Source organism: Chroicocephalus ridibundus, chromosome 1 (assembly GCF_963924245.1).
Source record: "Chroicocephalus ridibundus chromosome 1, bChrRid1.1, whole genome shotgun sequence".
Classification (NCBI taxonomy): Eukaryota; Metazoa; Chordata; class Aves; order Charadriiformes; family Laridae; genus Chroicocephalus; species Chroicocephalus ridibundus.
Genome location: NC_086284.1, coordinates 145,325,050 through 145,349,458, shown reverse-complemented (window position 1 = coordinate 145,349,458; position 24,409 = coordinate 145,325,050). Strand labels below are relative to the sequence as shown.

At 46.6% G+C, this 24,409-nt stretch overlaps 3 protein-coding genes across 8 annotated transcripts; 1 reads left to right on the top strand and 2 right to left on the bottom strand.

Moving 5' to 3' along the window:
* The first annotated feature begins 526 nt into the window (after positions 1 to 526).
* On the top strand, positions 527 to 5,598 carry LOC134510326 (poly(U)-specific endoribonuclease-A-like). The gene is given in 6 exon segments (XM_063323535.1): positions 527 to 658; positions 3,433 to 3,681; positions 4,100 to 4,137; positions 4,744 to 4,794; positions 4,796 to 4,883; positions 5,290 to 5,598. Coding segments are annotated over 6 exon segments (816 nt in total). The 3' UTR covers positions 5,548 to 5,598.
* A 1,091-nt stretch (positions 5,599 to 6,689) lies between these two features.
* On the bottom strand, positions 6,690 to 20,027 carry LOC134525746 (lactosylceramide 4-alpha-galactosyltransferase-like). 5 transcript variants are annotated; one of them, XM_063356908.1, is made up of 4 exons: positions 13,860 to 14,083; positions 12,804 to 12,891; positions 12,397 to 12,499; positions 6,690 to 8,351 (listed from the first exon to the last, which is right to left on the bottom strand). In XM_063356908.1, exons 3-4 carry the CDS (start codon positions 12,412 to 12,414, stop codon positions 7,215 to 7,217), a joined length of 1,155 nt encoding a protein of 384 aa, XP_063212978.1. In that variant the 5' UTR covers positions 12,415 to 12,499; positions 12,804 to 12,891; positions 13,860 to 14,083; the 3' UTR covers positions 6,690 to 7,214. The 5 variants fall into 5 exon arrangements, with proteins under 5 accessions (XP_063212978.1, XP_063212996.1, XP_063212987.1 ...); XM_063356935.1 differs by lacking the exons at positions 12,804 to 12,891; positions 13,860 to 14,083 and adding exons at positions 10,704 to 10,814; positions 14,304 to 14,449 and having other exon boundaries at positions 6,699 to 8,351; XM_063356926.1 differs by lacking the exons at positions 12,804 to 12,891; positions 13,860 to 14,083 and adding an exon at positions 19,929 to 20,027.
* Positions 14,709 to 22,578, bottom strand: LOC134525738 (lactosylceramide 4-alpha-galactosyltransferase-like). Of its 2 annotated transcripts, none has more exons than XM_063356885.1 (2): positions 22,513 to 22,578; positions 14,709 to 19,095 (listed from the first exon to the last, which is right to left on the bottom strand). In XM_063356885.1, exons 1-2 carry the CDS (start codon positions 22,528 to 22,530, stop codon positions 17,959 to 17,961), a joined length of 1,155 nt encoding a protein of 384 aa, XP_063212955.1. In that variant the 5' UTR covers positions 22,531 to 22,578; the 3' UTR covers positions 14,709 to 17,958. The 2 variants fall into 2 exon arrangements, with proteins under 2 accessions (XP_063212955.1, XP_063212963.1); XM_063356893.1 differs by lacking the exon at positions 22,513 to 22,578 and adding an exon at positions 19,929 to 20,037.
* Between the last annotated feature and the right edge of the window lie 1,831 nt (positions 22,579 to 24,409).

Sequence of the window (24,409 nt, the reverse complement as noted above, 5' to 3'; positions counted from 1 at the left end):
TGGTGCATTAATGTAAACTAACTGCTTTTGGATCTTAACTCAGGGATATAAATTCCTTTGGGCAACAAGCTGTCAAGGAGTTAAGCGCAGATTGCTTTTGCTTTTCAGGATTTTAATCTTAGGCTATATAAGCTCCATCCCACAGTTACACTGACAATTCTGGACAAAAAGGATTGCTCAATAATGTGAAAAAAAAGCCCCAGTTCTCCAGGCATCGTTTGCTACTTTCTGTTTCCTTCAATATGGAGCTTAGACCAGCAGTTTCTGAGCCAGCCACAAAGTTCAATCTAGGACGGGAGAAGGCACATAAAATCTTGCTGTACCGCTTCTAGCCTAATCTCCCACCAGTTTATTAATGCCCTCTTTTTTTTCTGCTATGACTTCGATTCCCTCCCTGCAAACAATGGGGCAGATGCCTGCCTGGCTCACTTTTTGCTCTTCCTGGCTGCCTTACATCAAGGCTGCCACGTCAGAAGACTGTTTGTGACCTTACCACAATATTTGTTTCCTCATTCTGATAGAAAGCATGGAATTTGCCACTGGCTGGAGGATCTCCATCCCGGCCAGAATAGAAGAAGACATAACAGTAATCAGGAGGTTGAGAGTCAGGCTTGAAGGTGCCTTGGTTCAGTCTGGGAGAACTGATGGCAAAATCATGGCAAGTTTCCCAAATGTCTATTTGAAATAAATGCCCATTGTTGACAAATTTCTGCACTTTTTTTCTTTTCTTGGGAACATCTGCTTTGGAGGAGAAATTCAAAATTATCAAGTGATTCTTCTCTGGGCTTCGATGCATGTGCTGGTTTATAACTGATTAGTTCAACTGTCAGTCATTTAAAGATTAATCCCCTTCTCTTTCTTCTCCACTCTGTTCTTTGTCTTGATCTTATGTGTTAGTGAGGACATAATGCTCTTGAAACTGGAGCTAACTTTGGGCGGTTCATCACGATAACAACCCTTACTAGATCTCGATAGATGGATGGATAGTCTTATGAAAAATATACACTACTATGCAGGACAAAATTCCATTAAAATGAGGAAAGGACCAGCCTGGTTAGGTTTGTATATGCATCAGAGATCAATGCATGAGAGAATTTTCTTGTATGCAGACCATGTTTTTAGAGTCTTAGTCATCCTTCACCACACTAACTTTATGCTAGGATAATTTAACCACACATATGAGCAAAGGAAGGCATCTCTAGGTGTGGAATCTTGCAGGAAAAAAGCTAGAAAGAGTGTATATAAGATTGCTGCTAGAAAAGCAACATAGAGAGAATTCTTTGCTTCCTGTTTTGTTGTGTAGGATTGCGGCACACTGATAACAATCTCATGGATGCCTCTGGTTTGTACATAGAGTCCTCCTGAATGAAACACCACCATCTTCATTTTTATTTCAGTGCATGGAAAACTGCAGGAAGGCTTATTGACAAGAACTGTGTTAAAATATACTCTAAAATAATCTTAGGGGAGGCTCAAGTTTCCTTACAGGTTATCTGCATTCTTTAGATATGAACATGAACCATGAGGATTAAGGGCAGTATGATACTATAGAAAAAGGTGTCTGCAAAACTGCCTTTTCCTAAAAGAGTTGCCTATGCTTTGTCATTTCCACTAATGGCATAGGCAGGACTTCCTAATGATGAAGAATCACTTAGGAGAGGGAACAGTACAGAGAACACATTAATGGTCCACAATACCTGGGTGCTGGTTACAAGTGGAGTCTCTCAGGTCCTATAACATTTAATATCTTTATCAATGGTCTGGAGGAGATGGAGTGCAACCTTTCCAGTTTTGCAGATGACAGCAAACTGTAGTGATGAAGTTGGTATACTCAAGTGCAGGGCTTCTCTTCAGTTGGACCTAGGCAAGCTGGAGGAATAGGCTAAGACAGGAACATCACGAAATTCAACAAGGACAAATGCAATCAGAACAGGATGCCCACAAAAGCTGTGAAATCACCATCTCTGGAGGTTTTCAAGACCCAACAAGATGGCACCCTGAGGAATATGGTCTGAATTCAGTATTGACCATACTTTGAGCAGGACTAGAGAGGTCCTGAGGTCCCCTCCACCCTGGATGTTTCTGTATGTGTATGACTGCTTGTGTGTATGGTCTGGGTGATTTGCAGTGAGGCAGAAGGGGAGATAGGTCCCAAGTCATTCTTGGAGGAATAAGGGAGGAATATGAGGAATTCCTGGGTCTCTCCTGGAGAGTTAGGAGTAGCACAGAGGTGTGGGTGAGGAGGGTTTCAGGGTTGTTGCTACCAGTCACAGGGAACTGTGAAAGAGAAGTGAGTATCAGATTTGCTGAGCAGCCATTTCACTCCTTGCCAGCTCAGTGTAGCACAAACATTACCATGTGTTTTGGCCACAAATTGCAGCAGGACACTGAATATTCAGTATCCCATTTTGTACTCACGCAAGTGCTCAAACACTTTATTTCAACAATTGCTTCATATTATAATTTTCTGTTGCTGATAAACTTGAAAAAGGGGAATCTACCTCAGGCCAAAATGTGTGTGGGGAAAACTTCTCCCACATGGTTTCTCCATTTCTCAGAACAAGTTTCTAATTACCTCTCGCCCATGTTAACAAACTGCTATTCATCTTTTCTCCTCTTCTTTAGAATGCCCTTTTTGGAACAGAAATTTGAAAATTGTCAGGAAAGCCTTCTTTCCATTTTGGATGTGCTTATTATTAACATTGATTGAAATGCCCCTAGATGTTGCCAACCAGAAGTCTTTGAAAATTCCAGAGCACCAGGATGCACCAGTCCAAAGCTGGTGGAGCTGCACAGAACTACCTCAACATCTCCCCGGCACTGGGGCGATGGCTGTGGCTGTGGTCATGAAGTCAGAAAGAGAAAACAAAGGCTGAGCCTGAGGGAGCCTACTCAGAAGTTGGATCGCTTAAGCATTATCATGGAGGAGAGGAGAATTAAACTGGCTAGCTTGGGGAGCAGAGTCTCAGGAGAGAAACAATCCCTCTGCTGCACTGCATGGCCTCATAAACTATATGCAGTGGGTTTGTGGGTTACAAAAGAACAGCAAATGAAGATGCCCAAATCTCCCTTTTATTTATTTTGGTGGGAGGGAGCCTTGGCTCTACATTACTTCTCTTTATTATTTGTGATGTATATAGCATAGTCGCGCAGCTGGTTACTCATCAGAACCGAGCTGCTGTCACATGGGTTATCACAATCGTCTCTGAAAATGAGTCAACAGAGAAATTTCAGGCTCTTACAGTGTCAGAGATTATGTCATTTTTCTTTATGCTGGCAGTTCTTCTGCAATGTTTCATAGGAAGACCATTCATAACAAAGAATCCTGATAGCAAGCATTATGGGTTTTGTTTTGATTATTATAAAGGTAGGCACTGTCTCCTCTAAGGACATCTTACTTCTTTTATTGTTTTACTCTGGTCTTTCTCCTAGGGAAATGCAGATGCCGCACAGCAAGGTGTCAGTGCTGTCCAGGGCAGCACAGCCAGACATCCATTTCACAATGCAAATGAAGAATGCCTGAAGAGCATAAAAACTTTTGCAAGTGAGACCCATTCTTTTGTTAATGGTGGAAATGACATGAAGAACCTGTGTTGGTTTTTATGTGTTTGCCTAAAATATAACATCATCGTCCATGATTTGGATGATGGTGAGGATCATCAGGCAACATGTCATTTGAAGGTAGTTTCCACAACACTTGCATAAAGGTTACCTGTAGCCTCAGCCTCCAGAAGAACATCCTTTTGTGCCTTAGACAAAATCTGAATTTCTCTGTGGTTCTTCCACTACAAGGGGAGATGGATGAGACTCTTGTCATTGCTTTGATGTTATTCCATGTATTGAAAAAGGTGTCAAAGTCATCTTTCCTCTTTTGCTTACAGACCTTTCAGATAGCACTAGGTCCAAAGCTACTTCTTGCATTTCTCTTGGGGGCTATCCTTCAAGCATGTCTATGAATATGTTTCCTTCCCTGATTTTTCTTTTCACCGGATAGAGTTGTATTAAGCTGATGGAACAGCTGGCATAATGGGGAACACCATTTTTCTCTGTTCCCCCCACTCCTCTCTGAGCCACACAATCCTGTGTCTGGTGAGGGCAGCTCTGGTTCCAGCTCTATGCCAGGAAAGGAGGAGACAGGTATGTTTGATGGATATGGCCCCTGATAATCCCTACACTATTCTGACTTATGTAAATGTAAGCCCCAGTACCATCTATTACACACAGAACTGGAAGACAGCCTCAGAATATGGCCTAAATGAGGTGTTCATTGCTGCCACACAGATTGTATTTAAGGACTTACTGATCAGATACTAACAGTATTGATCCTTGGGGTACACCACTGGTGAATTGCCTCCAGCTGCACTTTGCGTCCCTAATCACAGGCCTTCAACCGCAGACATTCATTCACTTTTCAGCCCACCATACCTTCCACTTTTCTAATCTGTACTGCATCAGCTTGTCTATGAGTCTGTTACAGGAGACAGTGTCAGAAGCCTTGCTAAAATCTGGATAAGCAGCAGGGATGCATCTGTGACATTTACTAGCAACCTTCATCATCAAATACAAATTTAGACTTTGTGGCTCAATTTCATTGCAAGTTTTGTGCAAAGAAAGAAAACCTGACAAATCCAGACAAATAAATCAACCTAAGCAAGCTTGTGCATCTTCTTGCCTTTTACCTCTGCCAATTTGTATTATTTAAACACATAAAACCCCTATATATTATTCTCTGATTTATTACAGATCTGATTCTTGTGGTTTTGAACATGTTTTTGTTGGAGAAATGCCTGGTAAATGCCTTAGGTTTGCACAACTGGGTGATATTTTACCTTCAGGAAAAGCGCAACTACAAGGGATATGTTGCTCGGAAGAACAAAGCCAGGGCGCCTTTGCAAACAAGACAAATGGATCCAGAGATAAAAGCTGCGGTAGTGAACGAAGGCACAGTGATGCAATCATAGGCTCAACTGTTTTGAACCTAAATTGCCCAGGTGTATATAAGCAGAAAAAATACTAGCATGCCCTCAAGTCCAGCTTCTTTTTTTGCAAAAGCTATTTTAAAAATTAGTGCTGGTCTTTACAGAACCACAACACTGCTGAAGTTCAATTGAGATAAATGATCATGTATGCTCCAGAGCACAGGGAAAAGGCTGTGCTTCAGCTATAGCACTCTGGCACAGCAAGGATGATTGAATCTTGGAACGCTCTCAAAAATATGGAGTCAGAAAATGTATCTGTCTGGTCACAGTTGTGCTGGAGATTATTCTGTTGTTTTGTTTATGCTTTCAGCCTGACAAAGATGACCAGTTGATGAGCATCCAGTTCAGCTGGAAGGGCTCAGTCAAGCCAATTGGAAGCACCTTTCCTAGTGTGAGCCTGGAGTTTGAATTTGCCCTTTACACTGTCATTTTCCTGCTGGCTGAAGAAAGTGTCATGCATGAAACAGTGAAGATAGAGGAATATGAGCTACAGGTGGTTGCTTGCTGCCACGGGCAACACATTAGAACAGCATATCCAGTACTCCTCAGCACCAGTAGTGAAGACTAGTAGTTAGAGTGATCAGGCAACATTTCTTTTTTTTTTTTTTGGGGGGGTGGGTGCGGGGTGGAACACGGGACTGGGCAGCAGAGTAAGTTGATATGTTGTTTTATATAACTAATTTTGAGTAAAAATTGATGACTCTCTCGCTCTTGGTCTGCAATGGAGCGTTTAATCAATAGTGTGCCATGGCCCAGTGCCTGACAAACCTTGAAACATACTGCTGATCACTTATATTAAAGGCTGAATCAAACTTACATCAGCCTTCCATTGTGCATGATAACACTGTACTTTTCAGCAAATAATTCAATTTATGGAATCCAATATGGAAAAGGCCATATTAAAATTGATACACATATTTCTCTTATTTGTTAGCTACTGCATATATGAAAGAGCAATAGCCACACATTGCTTACACTTTGCACAAGCAGAACCACAGTACTTTTTTTTCTCCTCTCATCATTTCATAAGAAATTAGTTTCAAATGCATTTTTACAACTACAGTGCCCTGGACACACAGGAAACACATTCGGATGTGAGAATGGTCATCAGATCAAGGGCAGGTCTGCATCAGCTTTGCCCAGGTTTTCTAGAAGCCAGTTGGCTTCATCTCACCTAACTTTAGAAGTCCATGGTATAGGCACCTCAGTTCCCATTACAGGTGGTGACGCCTGCAGTCACTTACCTGCTTGTGCAATCTGCACTAGGGTTAGATGAATGACCCTGCATAATACATTGACTAGATCCCCAGTGACAATAATAAGATGTCAGGGGGACACTGCTCGTACTCATGGAACTGGCACTGGTCCTTCTGCTGATGCGGATATGTCTGCCCCTGTTCTTTCACAAAGTGTTCAATACTCCAGTGAAAGGAAGATAATCCTTTTCCTTCTCATAACAATGCAGAAACAGGCAGATACTGAGACCCTCTGAGAGTGTGACAAGGACTGGTTAGATAGCATAGCCCACAAGAATTTCTTCAACAAAGCAGGGATCTTCAGTGACATTGGTAAAAAAACCCGCTTTTGGCTATTTGTTTTCCTGAGGAGGAGCAGAAAAGATGACTTATTGTTGTGAAATGTAAAACAGTAGGAAAGATCATTTGAAATAAAGTACCTTTGGAAAACAAGAAAAACTTTACACCGAGCCATGCAGGGATTTAAAATGTTTTCTGTTTCTTAAAGCAATTTTCAGATACTCCCCAAAACTTCACCAGCTGTAAGAATCTTCACCACTCAGGGAATTTGGTCCTAAGTGCCGATAAACCGTGGCCTATAGCAGTGGCTGGCACTTATTTACATGCTTAGAAACGTTACAGAGAGCAAGGTAAGGGTTTCTACAGCTGCTGAAACTACAGGAGAGGCCTTTCGGGCCTGATACACAGGAGGAGCAATTGAGAGAACAGCAACAGAGGAGCAACTGATAGGCACCGATGAACAAGTTCACCCTGCCCTGCAGCATCAAGGGCTACTGAAGGACAACAAGAGAGGCCAAAAGCAGGTTCTGGTGTATATTTGAAGCACGTGGGATCCGAGGCAGATTTCGGAAATGGTACAAAATCACTGAGCCATCAGCCAGAATACCTGCTCCTAGGCCAGAAATCAAGTCTGTGGAAGGTGAAAGGCACTCAGTTTCCCTCAGGTCGGGGAACTTCCCTGCAGCCAAGGGCCCCCAGGTCACATTGCAGGCCTTGACTGCTCTTCAGAGTCCTCCTTCATCTTCGCATATGTGGCAGGGCAGAACTGAGAATACAGCTGAGCCAGCAAAGCCTGGGATGTGATCTCTAGCCTTGTCCCGTGGCTCAGTTTGTTCCACACGTGCACCGCGTAGGTGTTCTTAAGGAGCTTGTGAAGCTCTGAGGAGCTGATTGTTTCAAATAACTTCTTCCAGTCCTCCCAGCGAATAGGATAAACGGCTTCTGGGGAAAGAGCACGCACCCCTTTGCAGCTCATGTTGTTCTGGATATTCTTGATGGAGCACCACTTCTTGAAGACACGCGTTAAGAGTTCTGGGCCCTGGTGCGCCCAGATCCAGCCATTGTAGTTATCCACAAAGTCCTGCATGCAAAGCTCCATGAACTCATGCTTGGGTGTAAAGGACAGAAAGGCCCCGTTCAGTACATCCTGAGACTGGAGACCAAGGGCATTGGTGAGGTTCTTTAAGTTCTTAAGCACAATGAAGTCTGTGTCCAGGTAGATGCCACCAAATTTCCACATGATGGTAATTCTGCAGGCATCAGACAGGACAGGTAAGAAATACGGTTCCTTCTGGTGCTCAGACTGCAGGTACCACTTTGCCAGAGGCGTCCCTGAGAAAAGCTCTGGTAAGTCTAGGGGCCGGATTTCCACATTGGGGAAGCATCTCAGCAATGAGAATGCCCAGTGGTTGGGTAAGGAGGCATTCCCATTTGCCAAACCTTTCATGAGCACCATGACCCTTGTCCCAGGGTGCGTCCTGGCCGCTGACTCCACAGAGCATGTGAACAGGTAACTTGGGTTAATTTGCTCAGAGGTCTCCACAAAAAACACATCCCCTGAGGAATGAGGGGGCCCACCATCAGTAGGATTGGGAAGGCAAGGCAAAAACTGTTCACACCTGCTTTGTGTAGGCAAGCTGTAGAGCTGGCCCTCAGCGTCCTCCCCAGTTCTCCAGTGGAACATGACAGAGGCAAAGAACACAAAAGAAATGGTGAGGATAAACAGAGCCCTGAGCCTGTGGCTCAGCACCGCCGTGGTCAGTTTTGGCAGGCAGCTGGACATCCTGGGCAGTCTCGCTCCCGTCAGAGCCTGCTCTCTCAAGACAACTGTTGTGATCTGAAGGGTAGGAAAGAAGAAAAGGACACTTAGTGACAAGGCAGCAGACCATGAGCCTTGGGACAGTGCCACGGCAAAGCAGAATCCTCCTTCCTGCACCTCAGGGAGCAGGCTTAAATTATGCCTGTTGGTCACTTCTGAAACAGTCTCGTGGCTTCTCTGTATAGTCACAGGGCCTTCAGATCCCACATCGGAAACAAATGCCCATCTTTGGATCCCTCTCTTTCAAACACAACATAAGGACAAGTCTTCCTTTCTGTCTATCACAAACCAAGACTGATCCTCAGTTCTGTCCATGTATATTGTTCATGTAAGTTGTGCTTGCCACTTGGAAGCATATACAGCATTTGACACACAAATGGCATACCTTTATAGTAGTGCACAACAAACTCTGGTAACAGCATTAGAGACTTTATCTACCATCTTCTAGAATTTCAGGTCATTCTGGACATGAGACATATATGCAAAAAACTGTAGAATGAGGAAATAGGAATGCTCCTTATGAATATTCCTGGAGCTCTGTCAATACATATTGTATGGAACTGCTGCCTTGCTGAGAGTTTTTTCTCATGATGAGAGGTTTTCTGTCCTTATCCACAACCTGTCCTTCCCCCAAACCAAACACAATACTAAGACTCCAGTGCTGTCATCAGATCCTGTCAAGAGGCCTCAGTCTCCCAGGCTGTTGAACGAGCAGTTGCTGCCTTTTGAAATGAACCACCTGCCCCTACAGAGAGCCTGGCTCATTTTTCATGACACTGCAGCATAGCAGAATGGATGGATAGTGGAAGGGGAACAGATACAAGGCAGCTTTGGAGCCGGATGCAGATGATAAAGACAAGAATTGCCTAGGTAGAGACAGTTTCAAGGCTGCTTCCCAACCCTGCTCCCATGCCAAGTCCTCATTTCTACCTCCTCGGGTAGATGGTGCTGGCTAACCCAACTGTCACCAACCCAGGATTCAAAGGTCATGCTGACTGTGACCTGCTGAGCTCTGCCAATGGAATCACCTAGCAATGCATAAGCAAACCCCCCTCCACCCTACCCTTATTTCCTCTCTTCCTCCTGCAAAAGGAACAGATGGAGAGGAAGAGATCATTAACAAGGCAGCAACAAAAAGAGAAGTCATTATAGCTACATTCTCTGCATTAGCATCAGCATTTCTGCCCTTGCCTCCCCTTAAAGGGGAGGACAGCAGAACCAGCACCTCCTAGGCCCACCACTGAGGCCCCAAAGGTCAACATGCAAAAGCATGTGAAAGTGCAGCAAGGAGGACTGTGGCCTTTAGGACGAGAGGAAACAACCTCAAGTTGTGCCAGGGGAGCTTTAGATTGGATATAAGGAAAATTTTATTCAGTGAAAGGGTTGGATTGGAAGAGGCTGCCCAGGAAAGTGGTTGAGTCACTGTCCCTGGAAGTATTTAAGAGACATGTAGATGTGGCACTTAGTGACATAGTTTAGTGGTGGTCTTGGCAGTGTTAGGTTAATTGTTGGACTTGATGATCTTAATGGCCTTTTCCAATCAAATGATTCTATAATTTCTCCTGCTTCCCTCTGCTCAATCTCCAAATCCAAATCCCCAGGCTCCAGAACAGAGAGCTTCATGAAACACCAAAAGCTTTAATCTGAAACCAAACGGACAGGGAACAGGACAGAGAACGCAGCTGGCACAATGCCATTTGTCATTCACCCCTGGTAACAGCGACTGGGTCACATACTAAACTCTCCATGTAGCCAGAAAACAACTTGTCAGCCACAAAACGACTTGTCAGCCACAATGGGAGGTTTCCAAATGCAACAGCACAGAGCCACCACTCTCCACCAGGCACTGGGGCTTGGTGAACAGAGGAGAGGCAGCCGATACACAAAGCGTCAGCTCTAGGTTGCCAGAACGTTTTCGTCTCCTGCAGAGAAATGCATGTGCTCTGGGTGTTATAGGCAGTGACAAAACCCCCCCTCTGCTTTCTACATACCTATTTCCCCCTGCATCCACACCACAGCCTGTTGAATCCCGTAAATCATTTTTAGTTTGGTAAGCAGTAGAAGAGAAAAAGGGACAGGCTTGAGGGGACAGAGCTTTTACTGTAGGGAAGGCAGAAAAGTGCATCTCTAATCTAACAGTGAGCAAGCTTCGAGGTTACATGCATATTTTTAGTAAGAGGAGAAACTTCTACCACAATCACAATTCTATATATTTAGAAATACATTTCTGCTTCTGTAGCGCATAAGAGGACATTTTAGACGCTGCATTAGCCAGTCAATTATTACAGAAAACAAACACAGGAAACCTCGTTCTCTACCTTCCTCTGAAATTGAAAGTGTTGTGGCACAGAAACTGCAAATACTACTCACCTGTCCCTGATTTCAACACACCACAGAAGTCACTGCTCAGCTGGAAAAGCTTTTCAAGAGGTTAGCGTGTCTGAGAGTGCCTGTAACTCTATGGACTGGTACTTCCTTTTTCTGAAATGAAATGGTGAATAATGGAGTCTGAACACATGGAGAAAACAAGGAGATCAAGGAGGATGTGACATCATATGTTCAGCTAATACATTGGCTGAAAGAAGGGTCATGCAGCAGCTGTGCTGTGAAGAACCCATCTAATCAAGAATGAAACAGGAAAAAAAGAAAAAAAAAAAGGAAACTGACACCCCATTATCATTACACTTTAAGCTTTATACTGTGGCAGGAAGCTAGTTGCTGTTTCCCACTCCTTTCCCTTCATTGTTTTCTTCTCCAATGAAAACGATCAGAGCTCTCTCAGCCTCTCCTCCTCCAGCACATGCTCCAGTCCCTTTCTCATCCTAGCGGCCCTTTCCTGGACTTGCTCCAGTACGCCCATGTCTCGCTTTTACTGGGAAGCCCAGAGCCAGCGCTCCAGATGTGTCTCACCAGTGCTGAGTAGTGAGGAAGGATTGCTTCCCTTGACCATGCAGGCTCTACATAACACAGCCCAGCAGGTCCTCTGCCACAAGAGCACACTGCTGGCTCCTGGTCTACTTCTTGTTCACAGAACCATCAGGTCCTTTTCTGCCAAGATGCTTTCCCGCTGGTCAGCCCATGTACTTTTCTCCTCTCCTCAAGCCTATCGCTGCACTGGCTCTACTCAGGTTTGCTAGAAGCCACAGCTGGCTTGTCTCACCTAAATTTTAAACTCTGTGGTCTGGGCGCCTGTGTTCCCGTTACAGACAGCGATGCTTACGGTCACTACGGTGCAATCTGCATTAGGGTTAGATGAATGACCCTCCATAATCCATCCACTGCATCCCCAGCGACAATAATAAGATGTCACGGGAGAGACTGCTCCTGTTCCTTCTGCTGTTGCAGACACGTCTGCCCCTGCTCTTCCACAATGTGTTCAATACTCCAGTGAAAGGAAGGTAATGCTTTTCCTTCTGGTACCAAGGCACAAACAGGCAGATGCTGAGACCCCCCTGAGAGCATGACACGGGCTGGTGAGATACTCACGTGCCACAAGAATTTCTTCAACACAGCAAGAAACCTGCTAATGCATATTTTCTGACAACACACGATTTGCAAAAAACACTCCATATAATTTTCACAACCTCGCTTACTAAATTTAAAAGCCTAGCTAACCAATGCAGGGCTGGAAATATGCAAAGGAAAACAAAACAAAAACCCCAGTCCAAACAAAAATTGTAAACTGTACAGGGACACCTTGCTGCATAAGGTAAAGCCCGACATTTCAATGGCAGCAAGTTTCCCCTGTTCCAAGCACAAAAAGGATAAAACGTGGCACAAAGAGAACAGCCGTGGAAGATCTCGTAACTCCTCTGTGCAAGGACTTCAACCAATCTGATGCTGCTGGATCAGCACATACATCTCCTCTTGGTGCCCCTGAGGGTACTGGAGCACCCTGCAGTGAGCAAAGGGCTTTCCTGCTCTACGTAACTGTAAGTGTGCTTCGCTGATAGTTTCCTTGGCACAAAACCACAGGCAGCAAAAAATGGAAACAGCCAAAACTGGATGACAACGGGATGACTGGGTGATGGTACAACATGAATTGTAAACGAAGGCAACTTACATGAGGCCAAACGAGCATCACCAAGCAGTTCCTGCAATCCTCTGCTTTTCAGATTGTAAGCGCAGACTGTACTCAGAAGTCCCTGACAGCTGGCAAATCATTCCTAACAGGACAAAATGTACACTGTTGAGTGATGCTGTTATAGAACACCATTAGATCGTAGCGATGCTTGAGGTAGTATAAAAAATGCCAAGAAATAGGCTGTAGAAATTCTTTTAAGGGCATGCATTTAGCCTTGTCAGAGAATGAAACGTTACGTTCTCGGTTCACACTGAAAGCAATTAGAATTGCTTTTACATAATTACATTAGAACCACGTAATTCTCATATTACGACTTCTGCTGAAGGTCTCAAACCTCCAGGCCTAAGCCTTAGTGTAACCAGTATGGCCAGAAGGGACTCATATACCTCTAATGCAGTGCTGGATAGACACTCCGTGGAGTCAGAAGAATTGAAAGCAAGCCTCAGCAAAGACCTAGAGGATATTACCAAGTTTCTGCAAAAAAATAAACAAACAGATTGTGGGGAGAAAGGACGTGGCATTTTTTTTATAGCTCTTGATTCCCAAATCACTGTACGGATCGTGGCCATAGATGTGATGGCATCTCGCTGAAGTTATCCAGAAAAAAAAAAAAAATATACAGGCTCTCTCTGTTATTTGCAACAGAGAGAACCAATGAGTTGGGTAAGCAATGGCCACAAACAGAAAATCACATAGCAGGTCATGGCAACGTCACTAAGCTTCATTTCAGCTTCGGTCTCCCTCAATACGATAAGCGGTAGTCTGAGATTAGCGGAAAACGGTCAGTAACGCAATTATACTCAGACAGAGTAGGAAATGTGTTGAATGAATTAAGATAGAGCTGTAACAGCTTCCAAAAAACCAGGCGTGCTCAATTTCAGTTAAAGTGAGCTTGCTCAATAGCTTCATCAATTGCAGAAAAAGACTAGCAGGAGCTGTTACTTTCTCAGGCAGTAATCCTTTGACAGGATTAGCTTGCACCCAGTGTCAGCGCTATTTGAGAATGGGGCTACAGGAATTCATAACAGAGAAGTGTTCTTCTAATGTTACCAGTGCGGTTAGCTACAGCCACAATGGAAGTTGCTTGCTGAGCAAGCTCAGAGGTAGTGCAGTGGTGCATGCCACAACTAACCCCTGAGCAAACCCTAGCAGCAGCAAAGAGCAAGGCGAGATAGAAGTAATGCTACTAAGACGACTCTGAACCCTGCTGATGGCTGCCAGGCCCTAGTACCCGGCGTAGCGATGGCTCAGTATCAAGATGGCCAGCCACCAAGGAGGGGACTGTAGCCCAGAGCCCAGTGCTGTGCCGCTCAGCTCTCCCTCGCCCCAGGAATTTAGACTCCTGCCAGGAGGACTAAGAAGAAATACTCGACTTGAGGCTTCTATCAGACCACCGCTGAGGTGCAGGGCAAGGAAAGAGCTTGTTATTTGTTCATCCTCACCTGAAATCACAAAAAATCAGCACTTCCTCAGCTTCACTCCCTGGGGTCTCTCCCCACGACTCCTACACAAGAGAGCTCTTGCGCGCAGAACCCAATATTAGACTCGGTGCACTGTACTGTCTGGCTGCTTTGGAAACTTCCATTACGAATATGTACAGATACAGCATGACTTGCTCCAGCACTGCTGCAGGATCCTTTGGATCCCACAATGAAGTGGCCATAAAGTAACACGCCGATGGATCGCTTCGCTGAGCACCTTGTCCACAAAGGGACCAGTGCACAGAGTCCTCTGCCCAAAAGGTCTCGGCCTGCCTGCAGTTTAGATCATACTCTGTAGCACTGGAAGGTGAAAACTGACGTGCCCATGATATAGCGAGTAGGAAAGGCCTGGAGAAAAGGTCTGCAGGCAACAATCTCTCAGGGCCACAAGAATCCAAAACATACTCCGGTGTGCACGAGCTCTTTTCTTCATTTCCTGCAAAGACGTTATGAAGATAAGGATTAATGCAAGGCAGAGAGGCTGCATTTCACTCACTGCACTGATACTGGCGCAGCTACACAGAGCCTATCTTTGCAGAGGAGAGTAATGCTCTTCCAAGAAAACGGCGCAAGCTGAAGAAAAGATCAAATGTCATCACAATACAAGAGAGAAAACAATAAATCAAATGCGAAGCCATGACTCAACCGGCATTTCCCACAGTTGAACCGCTGTTTAGTTGCAATTGCCTTTAAGATCTGCTGTATTTCCCTATAATGCAGGCAGGGGTCAGGGGCCCCTGAGAGATCAGAGATCTCTGGCCAAGGGCTGCTCAGCTGCTCGGCCTCAGAGCACAGGGACCATCCCCAGCCACCAGAAAAAACACCAAGGAAATACCCTCTAATCTCTGACCCCGCAAACTGCCTAAATTTCCATAAGAGAAGGGGCAGGATTTGGCCACGGTAGCAGAACACGCTGGGACAGCTCTTGCCGACACAGCTGTAGCTACACTGCTCTACGCCACAAGAGCAAAGGGCTGGGGAGGCAGAAGGAGGGAAGGGACACAGGCCCACAGGAGCACAAGATGTTTCTCCCAGAGACGAGTTATTCCTACCCAGCCCAGAAGCAGGGGGAATGAGGCACAGCCCACCCCAAATCCGCTCTTTTCCCCCAGCAGTGCCCAGAAGGGGGGACGCAGCGCCTGGCCGCATGGAGCCTTCCAGAAGGTCACGCCATGGCGGTGCCACCACCTCAGGGGCAGACCCCAGCCCGGCCATGGTGGTGGGGCACTGCCCTGGCACATGCCCAGGGGCTGCGGGGCCTGTGTGGCTCTAGCAGCAGGAGCGGGGAGGGGAGGGGAGGGTGAGCGCCAGCCCAGCCCTGCCCTAATTTGCCCCATTTAGAGAAAGCTGAGGAGGAGCTCAAGGAGGGACTGGCAAACTGCTATCCTCTATGGGGGAAGATGGCAGCGGGGCCCCTGCTGCCATGTGGGTGCCCGCCTCAGCACCTCTCCAGCTGAAGGCAACTCCAGCGGACAGCTGGCACGTCCTGACCCTCCCCACCAGCACCTCAGCCGCCCCCCACTGCCATCCCCTGTCCCGGCTCCTCCTCTCCATGACAGCCCTGGCTGGCCGTGGCCCTCCCATGGCCAGGCAGGCTGCAGGAACTCACCAGCCAACAGGTGAGACTACCCTGCCTTTTTCCTGCTTCCTCGTCGGTTGTGGTTGCCATGCCGGTGCTGACTTACCTCCCTCGTCCTTCCCGTCGTGACCAGACACTATCGTGCCATGGGAAGCATCCAAAAGGCCGCAGCCGGCTGTGCCAGAGGCAAGGATACGGGAAACCCAAGTTTGGGCTTTTTATTCTCAGGCACTTCCTACAAACAGCACCAGTCTGAGGCCCTCGGGTCTCCTCCTCCTCAGAAAAACCTTCCAAGTTGCTCTCATGGCTTCCTGTGCCCCTGCATCTTCTACAACTCCCTCCCCCTATGAACCTGATTCCCCATACAGCCCAGCTGGCACAGGTTTGCTGACCACAAGCAGAAGCACTGCTTTTTCATTTTTCCCTCTTGAAAAAAGAATCACCAGTTGCACAGCCAGACCCTTCAATCTAACAGCCACCTCATACAGAGGTTATACTTGGATTCTTTTACAGCCCAAGGAGAAGTTTCCTTCCATTGTGTTTCTCTGTAGATGAAAAACCAATGTAAAGATGGTGGAGGGTTTATCGTGTTGCCTACTAATACCACCAGTCAGCTGCACAGCTTGCTGTGATGGAGTAGCATGGGCAGCGAGCTGCTGAATGCAGGAAAGAAAGAAGCAGATGGAAGCAGCACCTAGTGGGAAGGCTTTGTGTCTAGTACAGGGAAGGGGAGCTGGGTGATGCAGCTGTGCTGTGAACTTAATTAAGAAACTCACCTGGCTGAAATGATTAGCCTAGCCACAATGTGTTTTCTATTCACTTGCTTCTGAAGGGAATCTTTTAAGCAAGAAATATTCCCACTGGTTATGCCCTCCGGGGTTCCATCAATTGTACAATAAAACACAAGGATATTTCTGAGAGGGGCTTCTTAGGTTGAAAAAACAAGTGGTTGTTAAAAGAAGAAAAAAATCCCTGCATCTAGAAAGCCACCAGCTGGTTCTGCTTACATTCACCACTGAGATGCATCCATGTGCTGATGTTAGTCCTACTAGGCTGGCAACACATTTGGGAGTGGAGTTGCCCACATGTATAGCTGGTAAAGTGCAGTGGGATTTCTATGCAGTGAAGAAACAGCAAGTGCAGAGTAATGGCAGAGAAAAAGGAATTCAGACATACATCAAGGTATCATACCATTACTGACTGAACAGTTTTCCACATCAGAACGATGCCAAATCACCGTATAAAGATGTCGGTATTTCACTATAGTGCTGCTGGTATCCAGTCTGAAGTGAGAGTTACAAGAAACGCGTGACAAGCTGCACATCTGAGCATGCTGCATCTTTGCGCAGCGTGGTCTTTCCCAGGCTAATCCTAGCCTTTGATGGAAATACTTCTATGCAAGAACCCTTCCATATCAAGCAAATACAGAAGATTAAGAAAAGGTGTACAACCACACTCCAGACAAAGACGACAGGATCATTTCTCAGAATTCACATACAAGTACCTACCAGAGTGAATGATTTCGTCATAAAATGCGTGACTCTGGATGCGAGGAAAAAGGGTTGGTGTAAGTTAAACTTGAGTTGCATTACTAAGGGTTGCTTATTATCTTACTGTCACATATAACAGCTAGAGGGAAATAAACCCCAAGGAAATACCCTCTAATCACTGGCAGCCTACCAACTGTTTTACCAGCAGTGCTATCTTGAACATGTTACTCAGGTGTGTTGCAGACAAGGACACTTCTACTTCCACGCGGTGATGCTGCAGGAGAGTATTGTTCTCAATACCTGTCGCATTTTGCCACGCTGGTAAAAGAACTGCTTTTGGCTATTTCTTTTCCTGAAGGGGAGCAGAAAAGTGGGTCTATCGCTGTGGAATGCAAAACAGTAGGAAAGATCATTTGAAACAAAGTACCTTTGGAAAACAAGAAAAACACTGAGCCATGCAGGGATTTAAAATGTTTTCTGTTTCTTAAAGCAATTTTCAGATACTCCCAGTCCCTCCCAAAACTTCGCCAGCTGTAAGAATCTTCACCACTCAGGGAATTTGGTCCTAAGTGCCGATAAACCGTGGCCTATAGCAGTGGCTGGCACTTATTTACACGCTTAGAAACGTTACAGAGAGCAAGGTAAGGGTTTCTACAGCTGCTGAAACTACAGGAGAGGCCTTTCGGGCCTGATACACAGGAGGAGCAATTGAGAGAACAGCAACAGAGGAGCAACTGATAGGCACCGATGAACAAGTTCACCCTGCCCTGCAGCATCAAGGGCTACTGAAGGACAACAAGAGAGGCCAAAAGCAGGTTCTGGTGTACATTTGAAGCACGTGGGATCCGAGGCAGATTTCGGAAATGGTACAAAATCACTGAGCCATCAGCCAGAATACCTGCTCCTAGGCCAGAAATCAAGTCTGTGGAAGGTGAATTGCACTCAGTTTCCCTCAGGTCGGGGAACTTCCCTGCAGCCAAGGGCCCCCAGGTCACATTGCAGGCCTTGACTGCTCTTCAGAGTCCTCCTTCATCTTCGCATATGTGGCAGGGCAGAACTGAGAATACAGCTGAGCCAGCAAAGCCTGGGATGTGATCTCTAGCCTTGTCCCGTGGCTCAGTTTGTTCCACACGTGCACCGCGTAGGTGTTCTTAAGGAGCTTGTGAAGCTCTGAGGAGCTGATTGTTTCAAATAACTTCTTCCAGTCCTCCCAGCGAATAGGATAAACGGCTTCTGGGGAAAGAGCACGCACCCCTTTGCAGCTCATGTTGTTCTGGATATTCTTGATGGAGCACCACTTCTTGAAGACACGCGTTAAGAGCTGTGGGCCCTGATGTCCCCAGATCCAGCCATTGTAGTTATCCACAAAGTCCTGCATGCAAAGCTCCATGAACTCATGCTTGGGTGTAAAGGACAGAAAGGCCCCGTTCAGTACATCCTGAGACTGGAGACCAAGGGCATTGGTGAGGTTCTTTAAGTTCTTAAGCACAATGAAGTCTGTGTCCAGGTAGATGCCACCAAATTTCCACATGATGGTAATTCTGCAGGCGTCAGACAGGACAGGTAAGAAATACCGTTCCTTCTGGTGCTCAGACTGCAGGTACCACTTTGCCAGAGGCGTCCCTGAGAAAAGCTCTGGTAAGTCTAGGGGCCGGATTTCCACATTGGGGAAGCATCTCAGCAATGAGAATGCCCAGTGGTTGGGTAAGGAGGCGTTCCCATTTGCCAAACCTTTCATGAGCACCATGACCCTTGTCCCAGGGTGCGTCCTGGCCGCTGACTCCACAGAGCATGTGAACAGGTAACTTGGGTTAGTTCGCTCAGAGGTCTCCACAAAAAACACATCCCCTGAGGAATGAGGGGGCCCACCAGCAACGGTGTGGGGAGAAGGCGGCAAAAACTGTTCACACCTGCTTTGTGTAGGCAAGCTGTAGAGCTGGCCCTCAGCGTCCTCCCCAGTTCTCCAGTGGAACATGACAGAGGCAAAGAACACAAAAGAAATGGTGAGGATAAACAGAGCCCTGAGCCTGTGGCTCAGCACCGCCGTGGTCAGTTTTGGCAGGCAGCTGGACATCCTGGGCAGTCTCGCTCCCGTCAGAGCCTGCTCTCTCAAGACAACCGTCGTGATCTGAAGGGGAGGAAAGAAGAAAAGGACACTGAGAGGCAAGGCAGCAGACCATGAGCCTTGGGACAGTGCCACGGCAAAGCAGAACCCTCCTTCCTCCACCTCAGGGAGCAGGCTTAAATTATGCCTGTTGGTCACTTCTGAAACAGTCTCGTGGCTTCTCTGTATAGTCACAGGGCCTTCAGGTCAACGCACAACTCAGGGGGAAGCAGAAAGGATGAATGTGGCACTTCTCCTGCCTCCCTCTGCCCAATCTCCAAATCCCGAGGCTCCAGAATAGAGAACTTCACGAAACACCAAAAGCTGTAATCTGAAACCAAACGGACAGGGAACAGGACAGAGAACGCAGCTGGCACAATGCCATTTGTCATTCACCCCTGGTAACAGCGACTGGGTCACATACTAAACTCTCCACGTAGCCACAAAACAACTTGTCAGCCACAATGGGAGGTTTCCAAATGCAACAGCACAGAGCCACCACTCTCCACCAGGCACTGGGGCTTGGTGAACAGAGGAGAGGCAGCCGATACACAAAGCATCAGCTCTAGATTGCCAGAACGTTTTCGTCTCCTGCAGAGAAATGCATGTGCTCTGGGTGTTATAGGCAGTGAAAAAAACCCACTCTGCTTTCTACATACCTATTTCCCCCTGCATCCACACCACAGCCTGTAGAATCCTGTAAATCATTTTTAGCTTGGTAAGCAGTAGAAGAGAAATCAGGGACACACTTGAGGGGACAGAGTTCTTTCTTCCACGTAACTGACACAGGAAATCTGGCTCTCTACCTTCCTCTGAAACTGCCAGTCCCACTCACAGAAACTGCAAATGCTACTCACCTGTCCCTGTTTTCAAGGCACCACAGAAGTCACTGCTCAGGTGGACAAGCTTTTTCAAGACGTTAGTGTCTTTGAGAGTGCCTGTAACTCTGTGGTCTGGCACTTCCTTTTTGTGAAAAGGTAAAGGTGGAGCCTAAACGCATGGCAATAACATGCAAATCAGGGAGGATGTGACACCATACATTCAGCTAATACATTGGCTGAAAGAAGGGTCATGCAGCTGACGGGTCATAGGGCTGTGCTGTGAAGAACCCATCTAATCAGGAATGAAACAGGAAAAAAAGGAAAAAAAAACAAAGAAGGAAACTGACACCCCATTATCACTACACTTTAAGCTTTATACTGCGGCAGGAAGCTAGTTGCTGTTTTCTACTCCTTTGCTAAGAATTCCCAGTGCTCACGCTGCTTGGGTGGCTGCCACGAGAACTGAGCTGAGAGTTTCATAGACCTGCCTCCTCCCACCCCAAGACTGCAGTTCTGAATGCTCCTTTGAACACTCTTTCAACCAATTAATTTCCTCATCCATTTGGCAATACTCCTCTTATGCCAGATACTTCATTGAATTACTTTGCCAAATTCAGGCGTCCCTCATTTTATGGCAGAGCTCCCCCTTATCCCCGTGCTTGATGGCAGCTGGCCTTCCCTTACAGAAGACATGTTGATGCGTTCATAAAATACCATACAGCCACTAAGTTTAGGGTTTAGCGCAGTTTCTACTCAGTTGCCTGCAACAAATGTCACGCCTATTGCTCTGTAGCTTCCCAGACCCCTCTCCCCTCCACAAATCCTTCCAAGCACAGCAGCACCACAGATGGACTCACAAGATACCAACGTTGAGGAAGCTCTTTGGAAAGCACCTTAAGCTATTCCCAGCCCTTTCATCCATCCATGGAGCTACCCAGGCCTCAGGTCGGGCCCCATCTACTCACAGAATCACAGAAGGGCTGGGGTTGGAAGGCACCTCTGCAGATCATTTGACCAATGGCCCTGCTCAAAGCAGAGTCACCTAGAGCAGGTTACTAAGGCCAGTGTCCTTGCGGCTTTTGACCTTGTCTGAGGACAGAGACTTCACAACATCTCTGGGAAACCTGTTCCAGTGTTTCACCACCATTTCCTTCATTCTAATTCCCCGTATTTCAATTTGTGCCACCCGAGTTTATGCCCAACCCATCACTGGATTCCACAGAGAAGAGTATGGCTTATCTTCTTTACACCATCCATCTCTAATCAGGTGTTTATACACTTTCACAAGACACCCTGTTAGCTTGCTCTTCTCCAATGAAAACGATCAGAGCTCTCTCAGCCTCTCCTCCTCCAGCACATGCTCCAGTCCCTTTCTCATCCTAGCGGCCCTTTCCTGGACTTGCTCCAGTACGCCCATGTCTCGCTTTTACTGGGAAGCCCAGAGCCAGCGCTCCAGATGTGTCTCACCAGTGCTGAGTAGTGAGGAAGGATTGCTTCCCTTGACCATGCAGGCTCTACATAACACAGCCCAGCAGGTCCTCTGCCACAAGAGCACACTGCTGGCTCCTGGTCTACTTCTTGTTCACAGAACCATCAGGTCCTTTTCTGCCAAGATGCTTTCCCGCTGGTCAGCCCATGTACTTTTCTCCTCTCCTCAAGCCTATCGCTGCACTGGCTCTACTCAGGTTTGCTAGAAGCCACAGCTGGCTTGTCTCACCTAAATTTTAAACTCTGTGGTCTGGGCGCCTGTGTTCCCGTTACAGACAGCGATGCTTACGGTCACTACGGTGCAATCTGCATTAGGGTTAGATGAATGACCCTCCATAATCCATCCACTGCATCCCCAGCGACAATAATAAGATGTCACGGGAGAGACTGCTCCTGTTCCTTCTGCTGTTGCAGACACGTCTGCCCCTGCTCTTCCACAATGTGTTCAATACTCCAGTGAAAGGAAGGTAATGCTTTTCCTTCTGGTACCAAGGCACAAACAGGCAGATGCTGAGACCCCCCTGAGAGCATGACACGGGCTGGTGAGATACTCACGTGCCACAAGAATTTCTTCAACACAGCAAGAAACCTGCTAATGCATATTTTCTGACAACACACGATTTGCAAAAAACACTCCATATAATTTTCACAACCTCGCTTACTAAATTTAAAAGCCTAGCTAACCAATGCAGGGCTGGAAATATGCAAAGGAAAACAAAACAAAAACCCCAGTCCAAACAAAAATTGTAAACTGTACAGGGACACCTTGCTGCATAAGGTAAAGCCCGACATTTCAATGGCAGCAAGTTTCCCCTGTTCCAAGCACAAAAAGGATAAAACGTGGCACAAAGAGAACAGCCGTGGAAGATCTCGTAACTCCTCTGTGCAAGGACTTCAACCAATCTGATGCTGCTGGATCAGCACATACATCTCCTCTTGGTGCCCCTGAGGGTACTGGAGCACCCTGCAGTGAGCAAAGGGCTTTCCTGCTCTACGTAACTGTAAGTGTGCTTCGCTGATAGTTTCCTTGGCACAAAACCACAGGCAGCAAAAAATGGAAACAGCCAAAACTGGATGACAACGGGATGACTGGGTGATGGTACAACATGAATTGTAAACGAAGGCAACTTACATGAGGCCAAACGAGCATCACCAAGCAGTTCCTGCAATCCTCTGCTTTTGAGATTGTAAGCGCAGACTGTACTCAGAAGTCCCTGACAGCTGGCAAATCATTCCTAACAGGACAAAATGTACACTGTTGAGTGATGCTGTTATAGAACACCATTAGATCGTAGCGATGCTTGAGGTAGTATAAAAAATGCCAAGAAATAGGCTGTAGAAATTCTTTTAAGGGCATGCATTTAGCCTTGTCAGAGAATGAAACGTTACGTTCTCGGTTCACACTGAAAGCAATTAGAATTGCTTTTACATAATTACATTAGAACCACGTAATTCTCATATTACGACTTCTGCTGAAGGTCTCAAACCTCCAGGCCTAAGCCTTAGTGTAACCAGTATGGCCAGAAGGGACTCATATACCTCTAATGCAGTGCTGGATAGACACTCCGTGGAGTCAGAAGAATTGAAAGCAAGCCTCAGCAAAGACCTAGAGGATATTACCAAGTTTCTGCAAAAAAATAAACAAACAGATTGTGGGGAGAAAGGACGTGGCATTTTTTTTATAGCTCTTGATTCCCAAATCACTGTACGGATCGTGGCCATAGATGTGATGGCATCTCGCTGAAGTTATCCAGAAAAAAAAAAAAATATACAGGCTCTCTCTGTTATTTGCAACAGAGAGAACCAATGAGTTGGGTAAGCAATGGCCACAAACAGAAAATCACATAGCAGGTCATGGCAACGTCACTAAGCTTCATTTCAGCTTCGGTCTCCCTCAATACGATAAGCGGTAGTCTGAGATTAGCGGAAAACGGTCAGTAACGCAATTATACTCAGACAGAGTAGGAAATGTGTTGAATGAATTAAGATAGAGCTGTAACAGCTTCCAAAAAACCAGGCGTGCTCAATTTCAGTTAAAGTGAGCTTGCTCAATAGCTTCATCAATTGCAGAAAAAGACTAGCAGGAGCTGTTACTTTCTCAGGCAGTAATCCTTTGACAGGATTAGCTTGCACCCAGTGTCAGCGCTATTTGAGAATGGGGCTACAGGAATTCATAACAGAGAAGTGTTCTTCTAATGTTACCAGTGCGGTTAGCTACAGCCACAATGGAAGTTGCTTGCTGAGCAAGCTCAGAGGTAGTGCAGTGGTGCATGCCACAACTAACCCCTGAGCAAACCCTAGCAGCAGCAAAGAGCAAGGCGAGATAGAAGTAATGCTACTAAGACGACTCTGAACCCTGCTGATGGCTGCCAGGCCCTAGTACCCGGCGTAGCGATGGCTCAGTATCAAGATGGCCAGCCACCAAGGAGGGGACTGTAGCCCAGAGCCCAGTGCTGTGCCGCTCAGCTCTCCCTCGCCCCAGGAATTTAGACTCCTGCCAGGAGGACTAAGAAGAAATACTCGACTTGAGGCTTCTATCAGACCACCGCTGAGGTGCAGGGCAAGGAAAGAGCTTGTTATTTGTTCATCCTCACCTGAAATCACAAAAAATCAGCACTTCCTCAGCTTCACTCCCTGGGGTCTCTCCCCACGACTCCTACACAAGAGAGCTCTTGCGCGCAGAACCCAATATTAGACTCGGTGCACTGTACTGTCTGGCTGCTTTGGAAACTTCCATTACGAATATGTACAGATACAGCATGACTTGCTCCAGCACTGCTGCAGGATCCTTTGGATCCCACAATGAAGTGGCCATAAAGTAACACGCCGATGGATCGCTCCGCTGAGCACCTTGTCCACAAAGGGACCAGTGCACAGAGTCCTCTGCCCAAAAGGTCTCGGCCTGCCTGCAGTTTAGATCATACTCTGTAGCACTGGAAGGTGAAAACTGACGTGCCCATGATATAGCGAGTAGGAAAGGCCTGGAGAAAAGGTCTGCAGGCAACAATCTCTCAGGGCCACAAGAATCC